The sequence below is a fragment of the Argentina silus genome (assembly GCF_951799395.1).
Source record: "Argentina silus genome assembly, chromosome: 7".
In the NCBI taxonomy this organism is placed as follows: Eukaryota; Metazoa; Chordata; class Actinopteri; order Argentiniformes; family Argentinidae; genus Argentina; species Argentina silus.
The window spans coordinates 11069027-11092336 of NC_139661.1; the positions used below are offsets into that span (position 1 = coordinate 11069027).

Consider the following 23310-nt stretch of genomic DNA (forward strand, 5'->3'; position numbering starts at 1 on the left):
GTTTGGGACTGGAGCTAGAGCTGGGGCTGGGAGAGAAGAAGTCCTGGCCTAAGGCTGTGCCTGAGGCCAGACAATGGGTCAACAGGCAATCTCTGTCTCTCCCACACTGTAAGAGGAGGATTACACAGCCCACTGCGGGACCTTGTATGACAGTAAACAAAATCACAGTCTGGGCCTCAGGTGGTAAATACTGTTGGTACACAAACCAGGGGGGGTTGGTGGGAAGGGTTGGACAGCTGGAGCTCAGGGGGACACAATCAAGTGTTAGCTGGTTTTGAATGACCCCAACAGGAGGACCTCCTCCCCTGTTATGCCTATGCACTTCTCTCTGACAGGCTAATGTGCTTCTAACATGGTAGATTGTTATTGTACTGTAGGCTATAGCCCAGGAACAGAGTGTGCCGCCATCATTTCTGAGTGTGCCGCCATCATTTCCATTTGCACGCTGAATACTTGAGACAATGGCTGTAAAAAAAAGAAGTATCAAACAACAAATCCATCCACACACAAACACACACGCGCACACACGCACACACTCACACACACACACACACACACATACACACACACACACACACACACAAACACACACACACACACACACACACACCCACACACACACAGATCCCATTCAGTCCCCCATAACCAAAGACGTTAAAAGCCTGGCGATGAGTTGTCACTTTGCATTACACAGCCGCACAGCGTGAGCGGGAAATGCTGCAGTGATGACTTTGAGGGATGGTGTTGTGTTCAGAGTAAATCACTGTGTCATTCCCTCAGAGGCTGTGGAGGTCCGGAGCGCCGCCACTGGGCCCGGCTAAGAGGATTTCCACTACAATGGGGCTTCTGCTACTGTGCTGGGGTGATACTGAGGATAGAGGAGAGATGGCCAATCACCAACCCTCCATCAGGCCTATCCTAAAATCCTACTAACTACGGTTAGCCCTTCATTCATATTTCAGTGGTAGGTCAATGATATGCATTACACGCAGCCTTGAGGTCTATATATCAATAAACATAGTATATAATCAACTGTTACAGTATATAAAGCTCTATGATTTAGAAAATAGCAGAGTGTGTCCAATTATGGTCTCAAGCATATAGTTGCTATCCCTTTGAGGAAAGCATAAGGGAATTGACCTGTGTTAGCATAAGGGAGTAACTTGTGTTTTGTGCAAGACTCTTTGGTGTAACTGACTATTGATTAAAATAAAACAGTCCAAGGCCAGACCGCCTGATTGTTTTGCTGTGTAGCTCCAATGCAGAGAAAACAAATCAAAGCCAAATGTGCTGTTACCCCCTCCGTTTTGAATCAACACATTTCCACTGAGCTGTTGCTATATATAACACAGCAGAGGGGACTAATTCAGACTGGTCAAAACGCCTCAAGCTCCAATTCTACTGTGTGCAGATGAATAATTGCTTTCTAGACGTTTGACATGACTTGCTGTGCTGGGGCTTTCGAGACCTATGGGGGGCGGTAGAGAGCTGAGAGACAGCACACTCAGTACAGCTCCTGGGTCCTGAATGAGTGGGGGTGGGGGTGGGGGTGGGGGTGGGGTCTGGGCTTAGGTACCAAATCCTCACTCAGAAACACAGACATCTCCCACAGCCGAACAGACACGCTGAGAGAGACAGGAAGGCGAAAGATAAAAAGAAAGGGGGATGGATAGATGGATGTGTGCTGAATGGGAGGCCTGCCAACACAAGCACACACAGACGGGCCTCTGCACCCCTCCGCTTGCCTGTGGCCCCAGCTGAGCTGGCTTCCTCTCGGCTCCAGCTGACCCATAATTATCCTGCAGCCTCCGGCAAAGGACCGTCATAGCCCTCCAAAACCACCGCTCTCCTTTCTGACTTATGTTATGGATTGTATGTTAAATGTCCAGGGTAAGACCCTGGGTTTCATTGCACAACAGGTTTTCTATTTCAGAGGGATCACATTTCGTGTTGAAGTTGTCTGAGGAAAAGGCGCATTTGCTAAATGCAGAGGAATGCTGCTGCTCTTTTGTTTCAGTTAATAAGTCCACAGTGAGTGGAGTAATACATGCACATACACAGCCATATGTGAAGACTGGGAATGTAGGAGAGTGAGTTCCACTGGGCTTCCAGTCCAGTATTTGGCATGGTCCTCTGTCATGAGACCCAGCTGAAGGGGGCCATGTAGGGGGGAAACTAAACTGCTGCTTTGCTTTTCCATGAACATGAATGTGAGCCAGGCAGCAGACATCAACTATAGCAGAAGCTCTCTAGGAAAGTTAAATGAGACTGCCTTCTCTGCCATACACACAATAGAATAGCTTTCTCATTACCTTCTTTCCTCACCACTACCAGTACAGGTAATATTCACCCCTGTGTCTACCTACAGCATTGTCTTGCTGGCCTAATGACCCTAAAGAAAGAGCTTGAGATGTCACCTCAAGTAGATAAATGCGTCTTTTATGGTTTGTTTGCCTCTCTCCCTGACTGTGCCGTTCTTTCACTCACTCTGTCTGGCCCATTAGGCCGTAGAAATTCCTCTGTAAATCCAGCTGCTGCCCTCCTGCCCTCTTCTCCACGCCTGCCTTATAAAACACCTTCACTCTGTGCTGTTTCCAGACACTACCAACCTTGGTAGTGCTCTCTCTTGCCTCTGCTCCAGCCTCTAGTCCCATAGTACTATGCTCCTCTGTCAGAAGAAGGCCTCCGCAGTGCTCTAAAGACAATGTTTCCTTGTTGGAGTGAAGACAGAATACAGTATGAGGAAAGGCCAACTGTATTGTAAGTCTACAAGGCTTTCTCCCTCAGAATCTCTCCTGCCCATGTGACAAGCTGGTCATCAATCTAGAACAGCACATAGGGGTCTTTATGGTTCTGTGTTCTGGTCTTTGCTGTTGTTTTGTTGTGTTTCCTGCTTTGTTTTTTCTGTGTATCAGCAGAAAGAAGGTCCTCTGGGATACAGGGTGAAAACAAGGAGAGTGATTGCTTAATTAAAACTGTTACCTCCGGCCCTGCAAACTGATGGGAGTCACTGTTTCAAATGACTTTTCTGAGATGCAAGAAAAAACAATGAAGACTGAGTTTGAGAGAGAAGGGGTGGTGGGAGGGGGGAGGTGGGAGAGGCGATCACGAAAGCTGGGTAGGAACAGCTTCCAAACAAACTTATTAAAATCCTCTTTGAAGTGAATTGCAGGGGGAAACAATTTAGATTCAGTTTCATGAATAACAGAAATGCAAGCTAAATGCAAAGCCACCAATTCAGTACGCTCAGATATATTAAATATTGCTGACTAGGGGGTAACTGAGCCTGCTAATGAATAATAAATGGGGGCTGGAATGCAACATTTTCATATCCTTTATAGGTCAGCATGCACTGAGCCAGCACTCCTGTCACCGCTGGGCATCAGCGAGCCTCAATAGTGAGGCATGTTACCACAGCGAGCCTCAATAGTGAGGCATGTTACCACAGTGAGCCTCAATAGTGAGGCATGTTACCACAGCAAGCCTCAATAGTGAGGCATGTTACCACAGTAAGCCTCAATAGTGAGGCATGTTACCACAGTAAGCCTCAATAGTGAGGCATGTTACCACAGTGAGCCTCAATAGTGAGGCATGTTACCACAGCAAGCCTCAATAGTGAGGCATGTTACCACAGCAAGCCTCAATAGTGAGGCATGTTACCACAGTGAGCCTCAATAGTGAGGCATGTTACCACAGCGCTACATGCTACCCTCAGAGCCCTCTCAGAGGCCGCCCTGCTCCTCCCACACAACATGAATCAAGTGTTGAGAGGGCATCATTAAAGTACTCTGAAGAAACACTTGCTCTAGCTGCAAGTTCTCTCTACTATCCATAATTTTTTCCTTTCTCTAAACATGTTCATCTTTCTCTTGATCATCTTTCTTTGTTGTAGTGTGTAGCATAGCGTTGTTGTGTTCCAAATGAGCAAACGGAATGTCACTAGTCAGTACAGCAGGTCAAGTATCCTGTGTGTGTGGGTGTGTGTGTTTTTGTGTTTTTGTGTGTGTGCGTGCATGCGTGTAAATGACTACGCACCAACAACATATCCCCCACCACCACCACCACCACAAACAACAACAACAACAACAACACAACGCTGTAATTAAAGAAATGATGCTTCTCAAACCCACTTCATCCTCTGTTATCTTCATTATTCAGCTCTTCGTGAATCAGCTATTAAAGGTAATTAAGCGATTCATCAAGTCAGTTTCAATTACTGGGAGCCTGACAGCCGCAGATTACTATCACTATGGGTGAGGGGAAGAGAGTGAGAGAGAAAGGGGGGGAGAGAGAGAGAGAGAGAGAGAGAGAGAGAGAGCGAGAGAGAGAGAGAGAGAGAGAGAGAGAGAGAGAGAGAGAGAGAGAGAGAGAGAGAGGGTCATCCTAAGGCATTGAATGGGAGAGAAAAGGAGGGCAAAGGAGAAACAAGAGGTGGAGACAGGAGGGCACCCTCTACACAATCCCAGAGCTCCCCTCCACCTTCCAACCCATCACCATGATGCACAGCAGCTTGTCCATGGCAGGAGGGATGGTGGCATGGAGCAACTGGCCTAATCTCCACCCATTCATTGTGCTCTTGTTCTGTCACCAGCTCTGGGTCTTACAAATTGCGGGGTCATTACCACTACTTCATTACTATGAAGTATTGTTGCGACTAATGTTTTCTTGCTACTACTTATTTACCAATATGATGGACAACTTCGTTACGACGATGCTAACAGTTTCTTAATACACAGCTAGCTGGAAAGCATGGTTAGCCAGAGCAATGTATGTATTACAAGGCTCACATGTACTGTAGCATCATAAACTGTTATCGCAAAAGGCCCTTTTTTTTACGACCACCAGCAATCAGCACCCCTTTCTGAATATTCATGGTTGGGACCTAAGTGCTAACTGCACCGTGTGAAAATGATGCTGGTCAAAAGGCGAGCTTCAATTTATGTTGAGCTGATTAACCTTGGTACCCGCTTCCACTCTTTCATACATGGCGATTAGGAATAATTCATCTCTAAGAACCATTATGTCTCTTAGTTGTCCATTAGAGTCAGGTTTACAACTGTCTTGATGGCAATCGTAAGTCATCCCAATGGGGGTCGTAATGACTGGTCTAAAATGTAGCTGAATGTGCGTTGTGGTCAACCCTCTGCCGTATTGAATATCCATGGGGCACCTTTGTCCTCAGTGTGTTTTATCATTATATTAGCCCTACTCAAGGTTACCTTGCTCATAATTTCATTTCTAAAGGGTTCCTTACTGTTAGATGGCGATAGCTCGAAAGAGGGACAATAATTACGTTTTAAGTTCCAATCAAATGGCCTGATCTTATAGTTAATTTCCCCCTTTCGTTTTATTTATCTTCAGCCCTTTCATTTGCTAGATTTGATTAAGTCCTTGCCAGTGGGGGGAGAGCAGAGCAGAGCGGCGCAGGGTAATGGGAGAGAGTTCTCATGAAAAATTGAAAGGGTTTTTATGGGCTTCATTTATCCTGTGATAGTGTGTGTTATATGTTGGTGTTCCATCACTCTAGCACATCACAGCCTCAGATAGCTCTCTCTGATGGCTCCTACTGAGACTGTCCACTCTCCTCTGGTCCCACGCAGGGACTCCTGTCTAGGCCAATCACATCACACTTCTGTGACCAGGCAGATTTATCCGGCATCACGCAACACTCACGGTCCGCCTAATTCTGCACCCTGCAAAGTATTTGGTTTTCTTTGTTTAATGATCTCTTTTTCACTGGATAGTTGATCTTTATGTCCTCTGGTTGGTTGAATGAACAACCTAATAGACAGCCATCGACAGAGGTAACAAATAATAGGACATGAATGGGCATGCAGGGAAAGCTATTGAAAGCCACTGATAAAGAATCAGAAAGAAAAAAACAGGAGCTGAAAAATAACAACATGACAACCAGACTGATGCCTTCATGCAGTCCCACGTGCACACCATGACCTCCACACTCCCAGTCTAACATGCTCCCATCACATCCCACCATGCTCCTTCAGAGGAAGCATCAACCCAGCTCTACTCTAGTTCACTGACCTGCGTAAATTCCCACACTGAGGCAATCACACAGTAAACATTTACCTCCTGGATTGTCTTCCTTACGAGGCAAAGTTAGATCAGGAAAATCTAACTCTCTAACAACCAGGTGCTTCCTCATCCTGGAGGATGTGGCCAAATAGAAGAGACTTATCACAATTGCTCATCAGCAGAGGTAATGATGAACAAGAGGACTATGCTGTGCATCGGTCAGGGGGAATTCTATAAGGGAACATAACACTGTAAACTATGCTTACTGGGCCTTATTTCAAATGAAATATAAGATGTATTGGATCATAAATGGATATGATATCCCCAGTGGTCCAAGCTACCCACCACAGCCCAGCCCCACATGGCCCAGGCCCTGATCCTCAGAGGTCATACATACCCAGGTTGGAGGAGGCCCGTCCCTCTGCGGCCCTGTCCTTCAGGCCCTCAGCGATGGCTAGCTGCTGTTCATGGTACTGCTTGGCTCTCTCCAGGTCCTGCATGCAGCGTGCGGCGTGGCCCAGCCCTGCGTAGGCCCTCATCTCTATGGGCTGCTCCTCCAGCTCCTGGGCCAGCTCCAGCACGTGTGTGTGGTAGGACATGGCCTTGTCAAAGTTACGGTGGTAGTGGTAGGCACTGCCCAGGTTGCTGTAGGCCCGGGCCTCCTCTCGCTTGTTGGTCAGGGCCTTGGCGATGCCCAGGTGCTGCTCATGGCATTGGACAGCATTTTCAAAGTCGCCCATGGCGATGTAGACAGCGCCCATGTTGCCCAGCTCCCGTGCCTCTGAAAGCTGGTCCTTGGACTGCTTGGCCAGCAGGACACACTGTTTGTGGCTGGCCAGGGCGTTAGGGTAATCCCCTATGGCTGTATACACATGACCCAGGCTGCTCAGGGCCATGGAAGCTGCCTGTCGACACAGAGAGAAAGAGACACATCAGGCAAGTCATTAAGGTCACATAAAAGCACTTAGAAAACTAAGTCTTTGTGAAATTGACCCACATTATGGCAACAACCTTTACTAAGTTTGTTGCTTTTGCATAACAAACACCCCTCCCACCCTTCACATCTCATTCCCTTAAGTGCATCAAAAAACTGCAGTAAAAAATCAAAACTCTCAAATCTCTTTGGAGCCATATTGCTGAGGGACCAAACAACAAACAAAAATGCTTTGCTTCCTTTTTTGAGAGCCGGGGGGGTAAACTCTGATGCAGATCAGCGCAGCAGCAGGCTTGTTTTAAAGCTGACAGTCTGCCCATTGCAATCTGCTTCACAGCGCGCCACCACCAACAGAACAAAGACCCAGCTAATCAGGGGGGGCTTAGCTTCAAACTTCAGCTGTGGGAGACTGACTGACTGTGTCCCCTCATCTGTTTAACCACTGGCAAGACCCCTCTATCCAGAGGCGCTGGTGAGAATATACTGTGTATATATCTATGGCAACAATGTCATCATTTTCTCACACCAAGTCCACCTGCATAAATAAAGCAAAACTACAGAGAGCATCACAGTAGACGGATACAGCAGAGAAGGGTCTGTAGAGAAACATGGCGTGTTCTGAAAAAGTGCAGGCCTGACCCCCTTAAGTGACGCACTCACTGTAGGCTTATTAGCTGTTTATACAGAGGGTAAACAGCTGGGAATTGGGGGCAGCTGTCTTTGTGTGGACAGATGTTCCATTAATCGCAAAGGACCAGCTAATAAAGCATCTCCTTCCTGAGGTCTCACTCTGTGTCCTAGAGACTGGGAGGGGGTTGGACAGTGGCCAAGGAAGAGGACAATCACCCTGACATTTAAGGCCACAACACTGTTTGAGTTTCGCTACGTAGGAGCGTCCCTGACACGGATGCTCAGGGTTACGCTGAGTGCATTTAGAGGTAACAGAGGAGAGGAGGGCTGGAAGTCAAACACAACTACAGTAATGGATTGCCAACTGCGTTCTGTGTTGTATGCTGAGCTCTCTTTCTATGTTGTTTAACATCAAACAGGCTTGTGTCTCAAAAGCACTAAGGTCACTATTGGACGAGCAGTATAGGCCTATGAAACGCCCTGAAAAATAATACTAATGTTTAAATGCCATGGCTCAGGCAAATCTTACCTCTTATCCAGTTTATTAATACAATACACCACTCTGAATCCAGATACAGTATTCCCTGAAACTGCAAGAAGCAATTTGCAGAAGAAATGTAAGTGTAATTCCTGCTCACATAAAGACAGATTTTCCCTTTGCTCTGCCTAGGACCGCATAATGAAAACATATCTTTTTTATGTAGTCCCGTGAATTAATAAAAACAATGCATATAAAATCGATACTACTGTAGCCGAACACTCCAGGAGACCAGGAGATACTTAGACACACACAGACACACTTTCTTGCTCTTTCTATATTTCATACTTCCTCTCAAAATACACATACACATACAGCAGTGCTATCTTTCTTTTTATTTCACATGGCTGCTGATGCCTGGAACCAATTACCTGCCGAAATAAGGACTTCCAGCAGTTTGCTCAAGTTTAAAGACTCGACAAGACATTATACGGGCCCAAGGAGGCAATTACCCTCCGTCACAACTGTTGCTGTTTCATGTTCCCAGATAGCCTATCTAGGGCTGGTCAATTACATGTGCCTTTTGAAGCTGCGCTCCGCTCCACCTCTCCAACCCCAACTTCCACTCTTTGAGCAGAGACACGGGAGAGGATCCCTCATCTCTGTCTCTGAAAATGAGTGAAACGGGGAGAGAGAGACAGAGAGAGAGAGAGAGAGCAATCTCTCTAGAGTTAAGAGTTGTACTTGTGATCAGTGTCCCAAGTGAGACTGCAACGCTGCATTTTCTTCTCAGATGGAGAGATGATAGCAAGATAGTGGAGGAGCCAGTCTTGACAGTCACAGTAGATGTACTCGGGGATTGACACATAGACCTGTTTCATACACACTCGTGACTACAACCTTCTCCCAGCACTGCTCATGCAGACTCACACAATTCACTCAATACCTAGCAGCTCAGGGAAGAAACAATCGCCTGAAACATTTAATTATTGCAAAGGCAACTTCATTCTAACTTGATTCCATTTCTTTTCTCCACTTATCTTTCTTTCTCCCTCCCTCTGTCTCTCTCTCCCCCACCTCTTTCATTCCATCTGTGGAGTCAGATCTGATTGTGTTTACAGAGTCCAGCCCTTCTCCGGATGTGTGCTGATTTGATTAATCCAAACGTCGGCCTTTATAAACTGTTGATAGACCGCTGGCTCTTATCAGCAAACACATTTTGCACAGAGGGTCCCCTAATGAAAGGTAAACTGGTGCTGGCCCCCGGAGGGAGGGGTGGGGATGGGGGGGAGGGTCTTAGATGACATCTTAATCAGGAATGCTGGCCTTTTACTACACTGACAAGGACAGTGTGTTAAGTTCTAAGATGATACAATGTCAACATAATATGTTTATATTCCGCAACACATTCGAGAAATGGCTGTTTTCCTACCACAGGGGTAATGTATCGTACTTAGCATAATTACCTTCTTATGTCATGCTGGGGTTCTGGTCTTGATCGGTGGGTTTGTGAGGATTCTGTGACGCTGGGCCCCTGGTGTGTGTTTAATTTCCCTGCCTGTAATAACCCACTACGCTAACTGGTCTTCGCGGGTGTGACTTGTTATGTGGTTTAGATGTTGCTTTGCAGCTGTGTGAGCTGTGCCTTTAGAGATCCTCTATATTTGACATTGGACACAAGAACACTGCCTGCTTACAAGCCCAACCACCACCACCACCACCACCACCACCACCACCACCTGACAGAGCTGATAGGATGGAGGTTGTTTCCATGGGAACACAAGTGGTTTGATTATGGCTCGTGTTGAGTCTGCCACCTCCAAGCATGTGAACACTGGCATGGTGCCTCCTACTGAGTAGACACAAATAGGCAGACAAAGACATGGACGAGTGCTCAAACCATCACCCGCTGCTCAGACAAAACAGCTCTGATAGAAATATACAGTACCTCTAGAAGCCCTCTGGCTGCCTGTTGAGACACTGATGATCATCCTGCTAAGCTGTGTTTCCTGGAAGGTCTCCACAGCATTCAGATCAGACACCAAATAAACTGTATTACCCCAAATACTTAGAACTGAGTGCATCTCAAAACCTATGTTATCAATGAAATTCAAGAATTGCAAGAATGGATTAATGACATCGCTGTTCACAAAACAGACATACCCAACTTGTTTGTCCCTACTCATTTTTGAGAGGATAGGAAGTCAGTGGTTTGCTTTGGTCAATGACTCCATGGGTAGTGCATTTAGCTATGAGGATGGTGATTCTCCAGTGTTTCAGAGAGAGAGAGAGACAGAGAGAGAAAGAGAGAGAGACAGAGGGAGGGAGGGAGGGGGGGTCCTAGCTGGTAAAGGTGTGAGGTGTTAAAGAGCCTGTGGTTTGCCCCCTGTCCCAGTGATAGTGGCCTGAGGGTGGGTAGGTGAGGTGCTTTTCCAGCAGAGCGCTGCTAATGGGATTATGAGAGAGAGAGAGAGAGAGAGAGAGAGAGAGAGAGAGCGAGAGAGAGAGAGAGAGAGGGGCTAGAACACAGCACTGATTCCATTACCAAGGAGGTGGGAACATCTCTGTCACACAGTGCCAACACACACATTACACACAAACACACATTATTTATCTACATACACAAACATGCTTAAACACGCGTAACAAGTGTAGAATGTTAGAATTGAATTGTTTTACATCCATAATATAAAGATCAACTGCAGTTATGTTGTCCCTACAGAATACAAGTTTCTACATCAGAGCCGAGTTAACATTTTTTAAAGATGAATCATGTAGAAAAAAATCTCAAGTACGCCCAAATACGCACAAAAACGCCCAAATACGCACACTCCTGGCTAATTAAAACGCTCTGCAGAGGTAAGGTGAAGGGGACCATGCACCACTGTTTCCCTTAACGAGCTGGGTTACAGAAGAAACAGAACAGGCTGGCAGAAAACAGAGCCCAGCGCTGGGGGAGAGTGGGCTTGAAGGAGGGGGTGGATAAAAGGCTAGGGGGGGATGTGTTTGAAGGATGAGAGGAGAGAATGTTGGAGACATCCCGGGGTGAGGATGTCTTTGAATTTACCTGAAGAGATGTATTTTGACGATAAAAGAAACGTAATAATAATGTATACTTTATTGATCCCCAAGAGGAAATGATCTTTTTGCACCCCCCGAGACAGCACACACACAGCACAGTAGCACAGCACACTCTTAGGGAGAACCGAGCTCTGGGTTCTATTGCACAGGGTCAGCCCCCGACAGGGTCAGCCCCCGACAGGGTCAGCCCCCGACAGGCACCCCTGGAGCAGTTAGGGGTTAAGTGCCTTGCTCAAGAGCACAACGGCAGTGGTGGTAGGATACCTTAGATATGATGCCAGCAACCCTCCAGTCACCAGCTCACATCTGGACCCCTCCCAAGGTGGCGATCGAACCAGCAACCATCCGATTGTTGGCCGGCCTCTCTAACCTCTAGGCCACCTACCGCCCCATATCTACTATTAGAAACAAGGAGAGGGAACCGCCAGCCAGGGATGCTGAGAGTAGCGTGTGTGTGTGCTTGTGTGTGTGTGTGTGTGTGTGTGTGGGGGGGGGGGGGTGTTAGGAAGAGAGAGGGGAGAGGGGGAGGGGTAGGGAGAGAGAGGAGGCTATAGAGGATTAAGAGAGGGAGGTTGATACCCGTGTAAATCAGTGGAGATACAGAGAGAGTAGATCAAATATTCTGGGGAATATTATGGGTGTCTCCTCTCTCTCTCTCTCTCTCCCTCCTTCTCTCTCTCTCTCTCTCTCTCCCTCCTTCTCTTTCTCTCTCTCTCTCTCTCTCTCTCTCTGTGTGTTTGCACACTGATATGGAACCTTTGGGAGATACCATTAGATGAGGCAAATGACTGCCTCTTGCTTTTTTAAGAAGGCGAATGCAGTGCTCTGCCAAACGAAGGTACATGCAGCTGTGCCTGACTGGTCTCTTTCACACGCACAGCAGTGTGCAGCTGTCAGCGGGGGGCAGTTTTGACAGTGGGCCATAAGCCAAGCGTAGGCCGCATAAGTCAACCTCAGTCAGGCATCTTCTACTAAAATAACAATCTGAACAATAGTCATCTGCTAAACCATCACCATTCTAATCATCAACATAGTCATCTTTGGCCTTATTTTCATTCTCTCATGCTCCCTTTCATATACACACACACACACACAAACACACGCACGCATACACACACACACACATGCACGCACACATACATACTCACACACACACACACACACACACACACACACACACACACATGCACGCACACACATATACACAAAATTCCTATAGTTTCAACTCATCAGTGATAAATAACTAGGTTTAAAAACCCTATTCCACAACCAATGGAAGTATTCTCTCTGCCAGATCAAATCCTATTCCAACTGGTGTATCCTATTTCTGTCCATCATCTTTAACTAAACATTAATGCTGAAAAGGTCAAATGTCGAAAGCTAACCAAATGACAACCAATCTTAGAGCCCATCTTATCAGTAATCAGATGCCAGATCCTACTTGTTAGACCATTCCCCATTACCTGTGTGACCTCCAGCCTGTAGGTAAATGGAGCCAGTGGGCTCTAGGCGTGATGATTCCTTTAGCCTCCACAAGACACACACACAAAGGACTGACTGTAGTAAAAGGTCAAAGCATGGGTAAGGGCACTCGTGACAGCTTCTCCACTGTCACACCGGTCAGACATCCAGACGCATGCACAAACACACACGTGCACGCACGCACGTGCGCGCACACACACGCGCACGCACGCACGCACGCACGCACACACACACACACACAAAAACACACACAACCACATTCTCACATAGTGATTTCTTGCATGCTGTGCTCAGGCTAGCTGGAATGCCCATTTATTTTCTTGAGCTGTGGGTAGTCTATGCAATGGTGCCAGGCAAATGGGGAATCATTTGTGGTCACGCTAGAGTCCCAGCATACATTCAATCACACACGCTCTCACACACACCAACACAAAGACACACACACAGTACACACAGCATGCTGTGGTGTGTGTGTGTGTGTGTGTGTGTGTGTGTGTGTGTGTGTGTGTGTGTGTGTGTGTGTGTGTGTGTGTGTGTGTGTGTGTGTGTGTGTGTGTGTGTGTGTGTGTGTGTGTGTGTGAACTCCAGGGTGGCCAACACGCACTGGAGAGGAAGAAATGTTAGAGGGGAAGAGTAAAATTGGCTCTGACAGTCTCTATTGGTGTTGGTGGAAATTTTGACTGTGCCCTTCAAGTGGTGGGAGGTTGATATTTCAAGCTCCCTCTGACAATTCGCTAGACAAAACAAAAGGGAGGTTTTGGAAAATGCAGAGTGGTGAGTGAGGAAGTAAGAGAGGGTAGCAGGGTATCTGAGCTGGGCCTCCATCTTCCCTCTACCCCCGGCCTGTCTCAGCTCCCTCAGGCAGCATTGTTCAACTGCAAACTGAACCCCGGTGTTTATTGATATGAGTCAAGGTAACCTCTAGGTGAACAGGAACAGTGAGACAGGGAGGAAGCAGGTTTTAAATGGAAGTTATACGCTTTCTCTGAGAGGGAGGCTAGATAAGGCTCAGCGGTGCCACTGCTGGTTCTTTTGATGAATTACAATCTCCATGGTGAAGGATAGCATAACTGTGCCATATCTGTAGGTCAGTTAAGACCATTGTGAAGACAGTGGAGAAAAGATCAAACTGGCCTTATGACATACGTGGTTATTCTATTCAATACCATTATTTTGATGTCGACATTTGAGCTCCACACATAGAGTACCAAGTCGCCTTTTGACATGGGATGTAGCCCGGACAGATACGTTGTGTTGTGTAGTGTGGCCAACTCCTTGCTTTAACATTGATAGGGGGCCTGGTTGAACGGCTGAGCTGACATGATGATGAATGTGGTCAGAAAAAGACCACACGTATACAAACCCTCCTACCAGCCTCCTACCCTGTGGGCAGCAGAAATGTAATGAAAAAGAGAGAGAGAGAGAGAGAGGTTCACTCCCGATGTAGGGTGAGTAGTGGGAAGTGGATGGCTACAAAACAACACAGAGTGTATCGCTCTAAGGTTAGATGAAGGGGCTGCAACAGTTGATGATAACGTCATTTACGACATTCATCCATTAAAAGCTAATGACCGGCTGTTGCGGCTGCGTGCTGTGTCTGAGGACAGGACACTAAATATAGCATCCAGAGCCTGCGTCTGACAACATCCACCAGGCAAGCAGTCCAAGGGCACCAAACTAAAGGGTTACTCAAGGGCATTTTGGTAACCAAGGGTTTTATAGCAGTCCTGGAAGGCCCCATATCGTTGGACAAATCAGGGCTGACATACAAGACTACAGAATGCACCTCAATAACACTTGAGGGCTAGAGAGAATGAGCACTAGAGAGGAAATGAATGGGGAAAAAAGAGAAGGAAACAGAGATGAGAGAGACATGGGTCAGATCTGAAGACCCTCATCAATATGTGCTGGCCAGAGTGGGTGCCTGGGAGAAGCAGTGAGAGGAATGAGGAGTGACAAAACCCCACATGTCCACTCACACACTGGCTCTCGTTCTCTCAGATGAAGGTTACATGCAGCTCTTTTGAAATCCATCGACAACAACAAACTACTCATGCCTAATTGCTTCAGACAAAGGTTCAGACAAAATGAGAGCTCTGTTAAAGTGCTCGAGGCACCATTGCCTTAGATGAGGTTGTTTCTAAGTTCACTGTTTTCATTCTGAGGCTGAGAGGCTTCCATACTGAATTTGGAGCCAGTGTAGCCGAGTGCTACATTTTAGCGTTGACTTGTACTGTGAGTCCAAATGTTGCCCTCGAACCACAAGGATATCCTCTTGGTTATCTGGACAACTTTGTTCAAGTACCGCCAGTTACTCCAAGTAGAGAGAGAGGCATGGGATGGCATATCTCTGGACACGTGGTGAGGATGGACCTGTGGTATCTACAGCAAAACACTACCAAATCTATCTGTCTCTCTCCTGTCTCCACTTCTCTCTCCTGTCTCCACTTCTCTCTCCTGCGGTATCTATAAAACAGCACTTTATCCAGCATGTCCAGGCTTAAGTGAAACAGTGTGTGTGTGAGGTTGAGAAGGAGTAGAACAGCACTGAGACCTTTTTTCCTCCACAGACTCACCTGGTCCCAGCTCAATCAGCCCTGGAGCAGGCAGTGGGTCAGGGGGAGAGGGAGGTGTATCTGAGGTTACTGTACATGGTTCTGGGAGAGGAAATGGACTGGTGAACTGGAAAGGGCACACGGTCCAAACTCCCTGTGCAGTGTAAGAGATATGGTACCTTCGGAGAAGGTAGGTATTCTCACTTCTTAAACATGAACACCCAAACGTGACCATCTCTGTGTAAAAGTATTAACAAGAAGCCGGTCTCTCCCTAACTCATGGGTAACACTCTCTCTCCTTCAGCGCCTCACATCCAGGCCAACAGAGCACAGAGCTCAACACACACCAGCAGCCCCAGTCAGTCAGAACAGCCTGTGATATCTCAGCTATAAAAGTGTTGGGTAAATAAATCCCCAATGACATGCAGTTGAGAGTGCGAAGGGACTCAGCTATGGCTGTGCACATCAGACGAGCCGTTTAAATCCCCTCTCCCTCTGTGCCTTTATTCCCCAAATGTAATTACAGGCCTGTCGAGGGTGTCTGGGGCTGGGCAGCCAGGCAGCAGAACACAGCAGAGGACAGCAGAGGACAGCATCTACACCTCCTCTCAGAGGACAGGGACAGCAGCTACACCTCCTCTCAGAGGACAGAGGACAGCATCTACACCTCCTCTCAGAGGACAGAGGACAGCAGCTACACCTCCTCTCAGAGGACAGCAGAGGACAGCATCTACACCTCCTCTCAGAGGACAGGGACAGCAGCTACACCTCCTCTCAGAGGACAGAGGACAGCATCTACACCTCCTCTCAGAGGACAGAGGACAGCAGCTACACCTCCTCTCAGAGGACAGCGACAGCAGCTACACCTCCTCTCAGAGGACAGGGACAGCAGCTACACCTCCTCTCAGAGGACAGGGACAGCAGCTACACCTCCTCTCAGAGGACAGAGGACAGCAGCTACACCTCCTCTCAGAGGACAGCGACAGCAGCTACATCTCCTCTCAGAGACAGCAGAGGGCAGCATCTATACCTCCTCTCAGAGGACAGCAGAGGACAGGGATAGCAGATGCACCACACAACCCTGCTTCAAAGGCCTCAGCTCCTCAGAAAAAACAGGTTAACCCAATCCTTTCAGCGCTGCTGGCTCCTACGCTCTACCACCAGGCAGAAAGCACTGGCTCCATAGATAAAGGCCCAAAGAGGATCTCAGCACTGGACTGTATTATCAGCCACAAAGGCACACACACACACACACATACACACACACACACACACACACACACACACACACACACACACACACACACACACACACACACCACCTCCTCCTGGGACGTAAATTTAAGACCAAAGCCAAACGCAAGGAGAGCATGGTAAGCTCCCCACAAGGGAGAAGGATGGGAGCCATCACAGTGAAAATCTCAGTAACATTCCATTTCATGTAGAGACACATGGTACACACATCTCCCTCATGGGGGGGTCCACAATTTGCCAGGGAAGAGGGGGGGGGGGCTGGTGGGAGGGATTAAAAACAAAAATAGTTGAATGTGCTTTTTGCTGCCAAAAATGTCCTTGGGCAGTATAACGCAGTGGCATTGGTGTCTTTCATTTGCCACGGCCTAAATATGGACAAAAGACAAAAAAGATGAAAGACAGACGAAGATGATGGTAGAATCATCAGGGGGAGGCAGGTTGTGGGGCTAAGCACAGATAGGAGAGGGGGGGCCGGGGTGGTGAGGTAGTGGGGGGATAATCACTGCTCTTAAGTTGGTGTTTTCCTGGAGCAGATGGGGCACAGGCCTGCTAGTGGCGGTCTCCAGCTGTGAGCATGCGCCACAATGCTCTGATTGACAGGGAGGGTAAACGGTTGCTAGCGGGGAACCTGATTGTATCTCTCGCCCCCTGGCAGAGCAGTAGCCGGAGGGGAAGTGTGATTGGTTTCCGTTACAGAACCTTCGGCCACAAATGAAGTTGGGTGTCCCGGGCCGGACACACCAGGACTGGAGAAACACCTTGAGTTGGAGCTGCTACTCCGATACTAAAATCCCTACATAAACAGACACACACACACAAACACACACACACACACACACACACACACACACACACACACACACACACACACACACACACACACACACACACACACACACACACACACACACACACGGTTGCTTCTCTCACACAACAGTGCTGGATAGATGGATAGACAGAGAGGGTGGGGCCAGATAGAGAGAAGGGGGAGTACAAAAGGGAGACATTTAGAGGAGGGAGAGAGAGACAGAGAGAGGAGATCAGAAAATATGTTTACCAAACACTCTGCAGGGACTGTGTTGGAATTTAAAGGCCTGCTTTTTCTGGAATGGTTGTTGTGTTCAGGTCACGCAATGTAAGCAGAGGGATTTGCCAGCGTAGGGGGAACACTCAACTCTCTCCCACACACTAGGAGTGGGGGAAGAGCGTGTACTAGGAAACTCTTGTGCGTTTATTTACCTCTCTGTATGCAACGTAACCGTCTGCAGACTCCTACAAGCAGAGACATAAGCACGGCTATAATTTGCTTCACCCATTCAAGGGTTAGAGTGATGGGGAAAAACACTACTCCAGTTCCAATGAGCATAAGGATGTCGTCTATGTGTCAGATTGGCCTCTTAAGACTTGAGTGAGTGCAGAGTAGAAACCACAGACACACTTGAGGAGGGACTAGATGTGACAAGACTGACGGGATGGAGACATCATAGTCATAACATGACTGCTCACAAACCAACATGAGATAATGTGAGATGAGAGGCTGGTTAGAGAGGAACAAAGAGAAGGAGAGAGAGAAGGAGAGGGGCGGAAATGAGGGAGGGAGGGTGCGAAAGAAGGAGAGGGAGGGCTTGCAGTACAGCCAGGCCAACAGCAACATCTATTACATGACTCATCCCACATCTGCAGCAGTGGCTGGCTCTGACCCAACCTGAGGTGGACTGGGACCAGAGCCCTGCCAGGGACCGCCCACAACCCCCTATCCTCCAACCATAGACCAGCATTCATCAACAACAGCACAGCAAACAGAGATATCAGACACACCAACGTCACAGTCAGATAAAGAAGGATCGGACGTGAGGTGAGGTGAGGCGTTGTCTCTCTCTCTCATGACTGTAGCGACCTGATACTCACCTAACCAAGCTTGGATCAAACATGGCTGACATGGCTGAGCATCCAACCCAATCAGACTACAGTACGACGGGATAGGACTGCTCTTTTCTCTGCACATACATGAACATAGTTGCTTTCAGCGACTTGCCGGAAATGCGACGACGGTAAATCACTGCAGCCAAGCGGAACTGCACGCCAACCAATGGAACGACGTACCACTACCGCTGCTGTACAGTATGATGTCGCTGTGCCCAACATACACATGTTGTACAGTAGCTTCGTAAACATGCACACAGCACACACACTTGACATTCACAATCTCAAGGAACTACAGGGCCCCTCCAACACTGCAGAGATAATAACCATGAAATGTTTTTTTCCCGCGTGCATAACATTTCTCCTCTCAGCACTGACAAACACAGATGCACTCTCTCTCTCTCTCTCTCTCTCTCTCTCTCTCTCTCTCTCTCTCTCTCTCTCTCTCTCTCTCTCTCACTCTCTCTCTCTCTCTCACTCTCTCTCTCTCTCTCTCTCTCTCTCTCTTACACACTCTCATACACACACACACACACACACACACACACACACACACACACACACACAGAAAAAGGCGTCTTTTATCTGTTGAGTGCTGATGAAAAGCTACACACTGCGAACTTCAATCACATCAGAAAATGAGTTGGAGACATGCTGAACCCCCGGCAGTGTCATTAGACCTGCCTGTCACTCTCCTGGAGTGCTGGGGAGCAGCCATTGGTTGCTCTCTGCCTCCCCTTGCTTGCTCCAGATCAGGGGGAGCAGGGGGGGGGGGGGGGGGGGGGGGGGGGCTGCTACTCTGAATACCTGAATAATGAAGCCATATTAGGGGCTTGTGTGTACATAAACCCCCAATGTCATCCATTCAGACAAAGACAACATGCATATTGTAATGGGACCAGGGCTGAGGGATATAGGGATTTATCCTAGCACGCTCGCAGGCATGCATTCACACAGGAGGATTTGCATCAGCCACTATTTAGCTGCTGCAAATGATGAAAAACATGAGAAAAGTCACGACAGGTTCATTAAACCGGTACAGCATTCGGAGACGAGCAGCGGGTTGAATTTGGAGCACCACTGTAGGCTTGTCGACTGCTTTGATTACGACATCATAGACACTTCAGCTTGTGGTTCCATCCGTTGCCTACAACGTTCACAGTGAAATCGTCATTGGTGAGGTCATTGGTGAGGTCATTGGTGAGGTCATTGGTGAGGACACTGGACATCTTCATGTCCTATTCAGTTATCCCCACCCACTCATTCCTGGAGACCTGCCCTCCACCTCAACACGAACTGAAACTATACTGAACGAAATGACCAACTTAGTGGCCATGCCCAATAAAACGTAGTGCTGTGCAGCGCTCAGTAGCGGTTGGAAATTGGAGCCCACAGTGTGATAAGCCCTAGTGTGCTGTCAGAATGCAGAGGCTGGTGTGATTGGCCTTTGTGGAGGCAGTGAGGCTCTCATCATTAACTCCTCAGAGGATCACACACCCTAATCACGTTAAGCCTCTCTGAAAGCCAATGAAGTCACAAACGTGCCGATGCACATATTCAGTGAGGCCTTATACAGACACACACACACACACACACACTTACACACACACACACACACACACACACACACACACACACACACACACACACACACTCCAACAACAAAAAACAACACACGCAGGTATGCAGCATGCACGCACACGTACACACACGCACGCACACACACAGACACACACACACACACACACACACACACACACACACACACACACACACACACACACACACACACGCCTCTCTGTCTCCTGGTGACTTTGATTTATGATACCAGAGCCATATCAGTGGCATCACCACTATGGACATTACTGCTACAAGCAGAAAACAGCAATCCATGAGGTTCCCGATCAATGTTTGTGTGTGTGTGTGTGTGTGTGTGTGTGTGTGTGTGTGTGTGTGTGTGTGTGTGTGTGTGTGTGTGTGTGTGTGCGTGTGTAAATTACTTTTATAATAGTGTAGTTAGTCAGCGACCTGAATGCTGTGTGTGAAGCAGAGTGTAAGCCATACATATAGGCTTCCCATCCCCTCATAAGATGGAGTACTTTCATTTCACTCACTTGGGGCTTCATATTTTCTCTCCATTTTATTGCCTTCTGTGAGCCTTTTCCACACAGACACATTCCACCTACACACACAGACACTCGCGGCCCTCATCCAGAACTGCGAGGGGAGGGTTTGAATACCGTGCCACAAAGCCAGGAATGCTGACACTGCTGGTGCTGGGGACAAAAGCTAAAGAGAAGGAGAGGAACATAGAAGATGGAGAGAGAAGAGAGAGAGAGAGAGAGACAGAGAGAAAGGGAGAGAGAGAGACAGAGATCCACAGAGAGAGAGAGAGAGAGAGAGAGAGAGATAGTTGGTGTATAGGGGGCTATAGCCAAACTGGGGAATAGTAAACCCCCTCTTTGGCCTGATGTCAGGGAGTCTTGCTCAAGAACATTTCCTCACCCTACAAATATGCAGTCTCCCACATCCCTCTGTGTGCAGCAGTTAGGCTATATATAATGTACAGTACACATCAAACACACTGAGCTGTTCTGACCTCTCTCTCTAGGAGCCCAACTGCTTCCTGATACTACAGGAGTATGTTCCACAGGACCCATCCCCCTTCACACACCCACACACACACACACACACACACACACACACACACACACACACACACACACACACACACACACACACATACACACACACATACACACACACATACACATACACATACACACACACACACACACACACACACACACACACACACACACACTCCCACACACACACACACACACACACACACACACACACACACACACACACTTCTTAACCTCCACCAAACCATCTGAATTCCACTATTTCTCTAAGGGCAAACTCATCACACAAAGCAACCAAGCACGGAGCAAGTAGAAAACCTTGACTTTTCTGTTAAACTACAGAGAGACAGAGAGGATAAGGTTTTAGTTTCAGAGAGAGAGGGGGGGGGCAGGGGAGTGGGCACACACATACTATACATCATGGGGGAGAAACCCAGTCCTTTGTCTGATGTTGGGTTCTGCCCACAGTGCTCACAGGTTGGTCATTTACAATTCATGTGAGTGCCTTTAAGTGTCACTCTGGTGATGACTGGTCCTGAAGAGAAGGCCCCAGGCTGTTGGTGCAGGGCTGCAGCCAGTGTTTGGCCATGTGAATAATCGATAACTATTTCCACCCAGTCACAATGACTAATCAAGACCAGTAATTGTCCCAATGAGTAAAATCAGGGCTTGGACAGAGCAGTGCCCAGAGGACATTGTTGCTTTGCAGCATTGGCTGTCCCCGACCTTTGACCCTGGCTCCTAATCACCAATTACCATGCAGCTTTCAGCATGTATTGATGTAAGCTCGGGGCTTTGGGCCCAGAATACATATCAAACAGGCCAAACAACAACACTCACATGCAAATGTACACATCTACTCTAGAGGACACACTGAAAATGCAAATGTACAACACACTGGCAGTTGATGGGAAAATCGTTGATATATTTTGAGTATAAGCCAGCATTGATGGTTTTGTTTGAGGAGGAGTTGTAGTGGTTAATGTCTTAAATCTCAAGATCTCCCAAGTAACACAATATCTTCCTAAAGAAGCTGCTGACATGATTCATAGACCAAATGACTAGTTGTGGTCTTGTTTTGCAGGTCAGATCAAATCTCCACAGTACAGTAATATGGGTCTCTGTGTTAGTGTGTATCCAAGGAGCCATTTTACACTGCTGGGCCATAAATAGGTCTTACACTTGCTAAATCAACCCTACCCCCCTCCCTTGAGACTGTAATACATACACTCACATACAGTATCTACACACACAGACACTCACTAACACACATATAGAATACGCAAGCGCGCACGCACACACATACACACACACATACACACACACGTGGACGCACACACGCACGCACGCACGCACGCACGCATGCACACACACACACACACACACACACACCCACTCCCTCCCTTCCCTGTCTCCACCTCTCTCCATCTCTCTTTCCCAGTCTCCTCCCCATCCCCTTTACCTCTCCCTCCCTCTCTTTCCCTTCCTCTCTCCTTCATTAAAATGGACTTCCTAAAGCCTCCATTTGTCTTGCTGACAGCTCCGCTATCGATCGGCCTGGAGAGAGGATGCCGTTCCGGGCCTTTAAATGGTTCTCTGGCCAGCCTATATGAGAGGGCCGAAGGGGAGGAGGAGGAGGGGGGGGGGGGGGGGGGGGGAGGAGGAGGGAGTGGAGCAGCCAGATGGAGAAACTAGCCCACACCAGCTACCTTCGGGTAGGAGGTCTCTCCCATCAGTCTGGGTGCTGTGCTCTACTGAAGATGCCTGATTTACTTTGTCAGCTGCGAAATCCTTTTACACTGTACTTGACCATCCAAAACAGAATGGTCCAGTTTCATCAGCTCTAGTAGGGTACAGCACCACCCCCTATCTGCTCAAGATGCTGCTGGAAGGGGCATGGCCAAAAACACTGAGGGCTGCTAAGCGAGGGAGCAATTATGAGCATGAGGCACCGATTTTCTCTAATCTATCCAAATGATCAATGCAGATGATCAATTAAGCACTGAGGTACCGAGCCAGTAGATTAGGCAGCGCCTCAGGATGCACAGCAAGGGGGCACTGGAACCGCCCCTATGAGTCTCTGGTATACCTGATACAGTGTGGTAAGCCCCGATGACCCTGGGGCCAGAATCAATGTAACACAGAGGAACACTCCGAACATCGGCTACACAACGGGAAAAAGAGCTTTCAATTGGCCCACGCTGACATCCCATTCATTTCAATCAAGTCCATCTGAAGCAACTTTCCGCTGGCTGACGTCTTTAATGGGCCCTCATCCCTTATCGTCAGCCG

General features: G+C 47.9%; 1 protein-coding gene across 1 annotated transcript in view; it reads right to left on the reverse strand.

Moving 5' to 3' along the window:
- The window catches only part of LOC310806773 (tetratricopeptide repeat protein 28-like), a 114356-nt gene that overhangs the window by 29002 nt on the left and 62044 nt on the right, over positions 1 to 23310 (reverse strand). The window contains exon 5 of the mRNA XM_083673013.1: positions 6431 to 6938. Within this exon, the coding sequence (XP_083529139.1) occupies positions 6431 to 6938 (508 nt within the window). The remainder of the gene's footprint in view (positions 1 to 6430; positions 6939 to 23310) is intronic.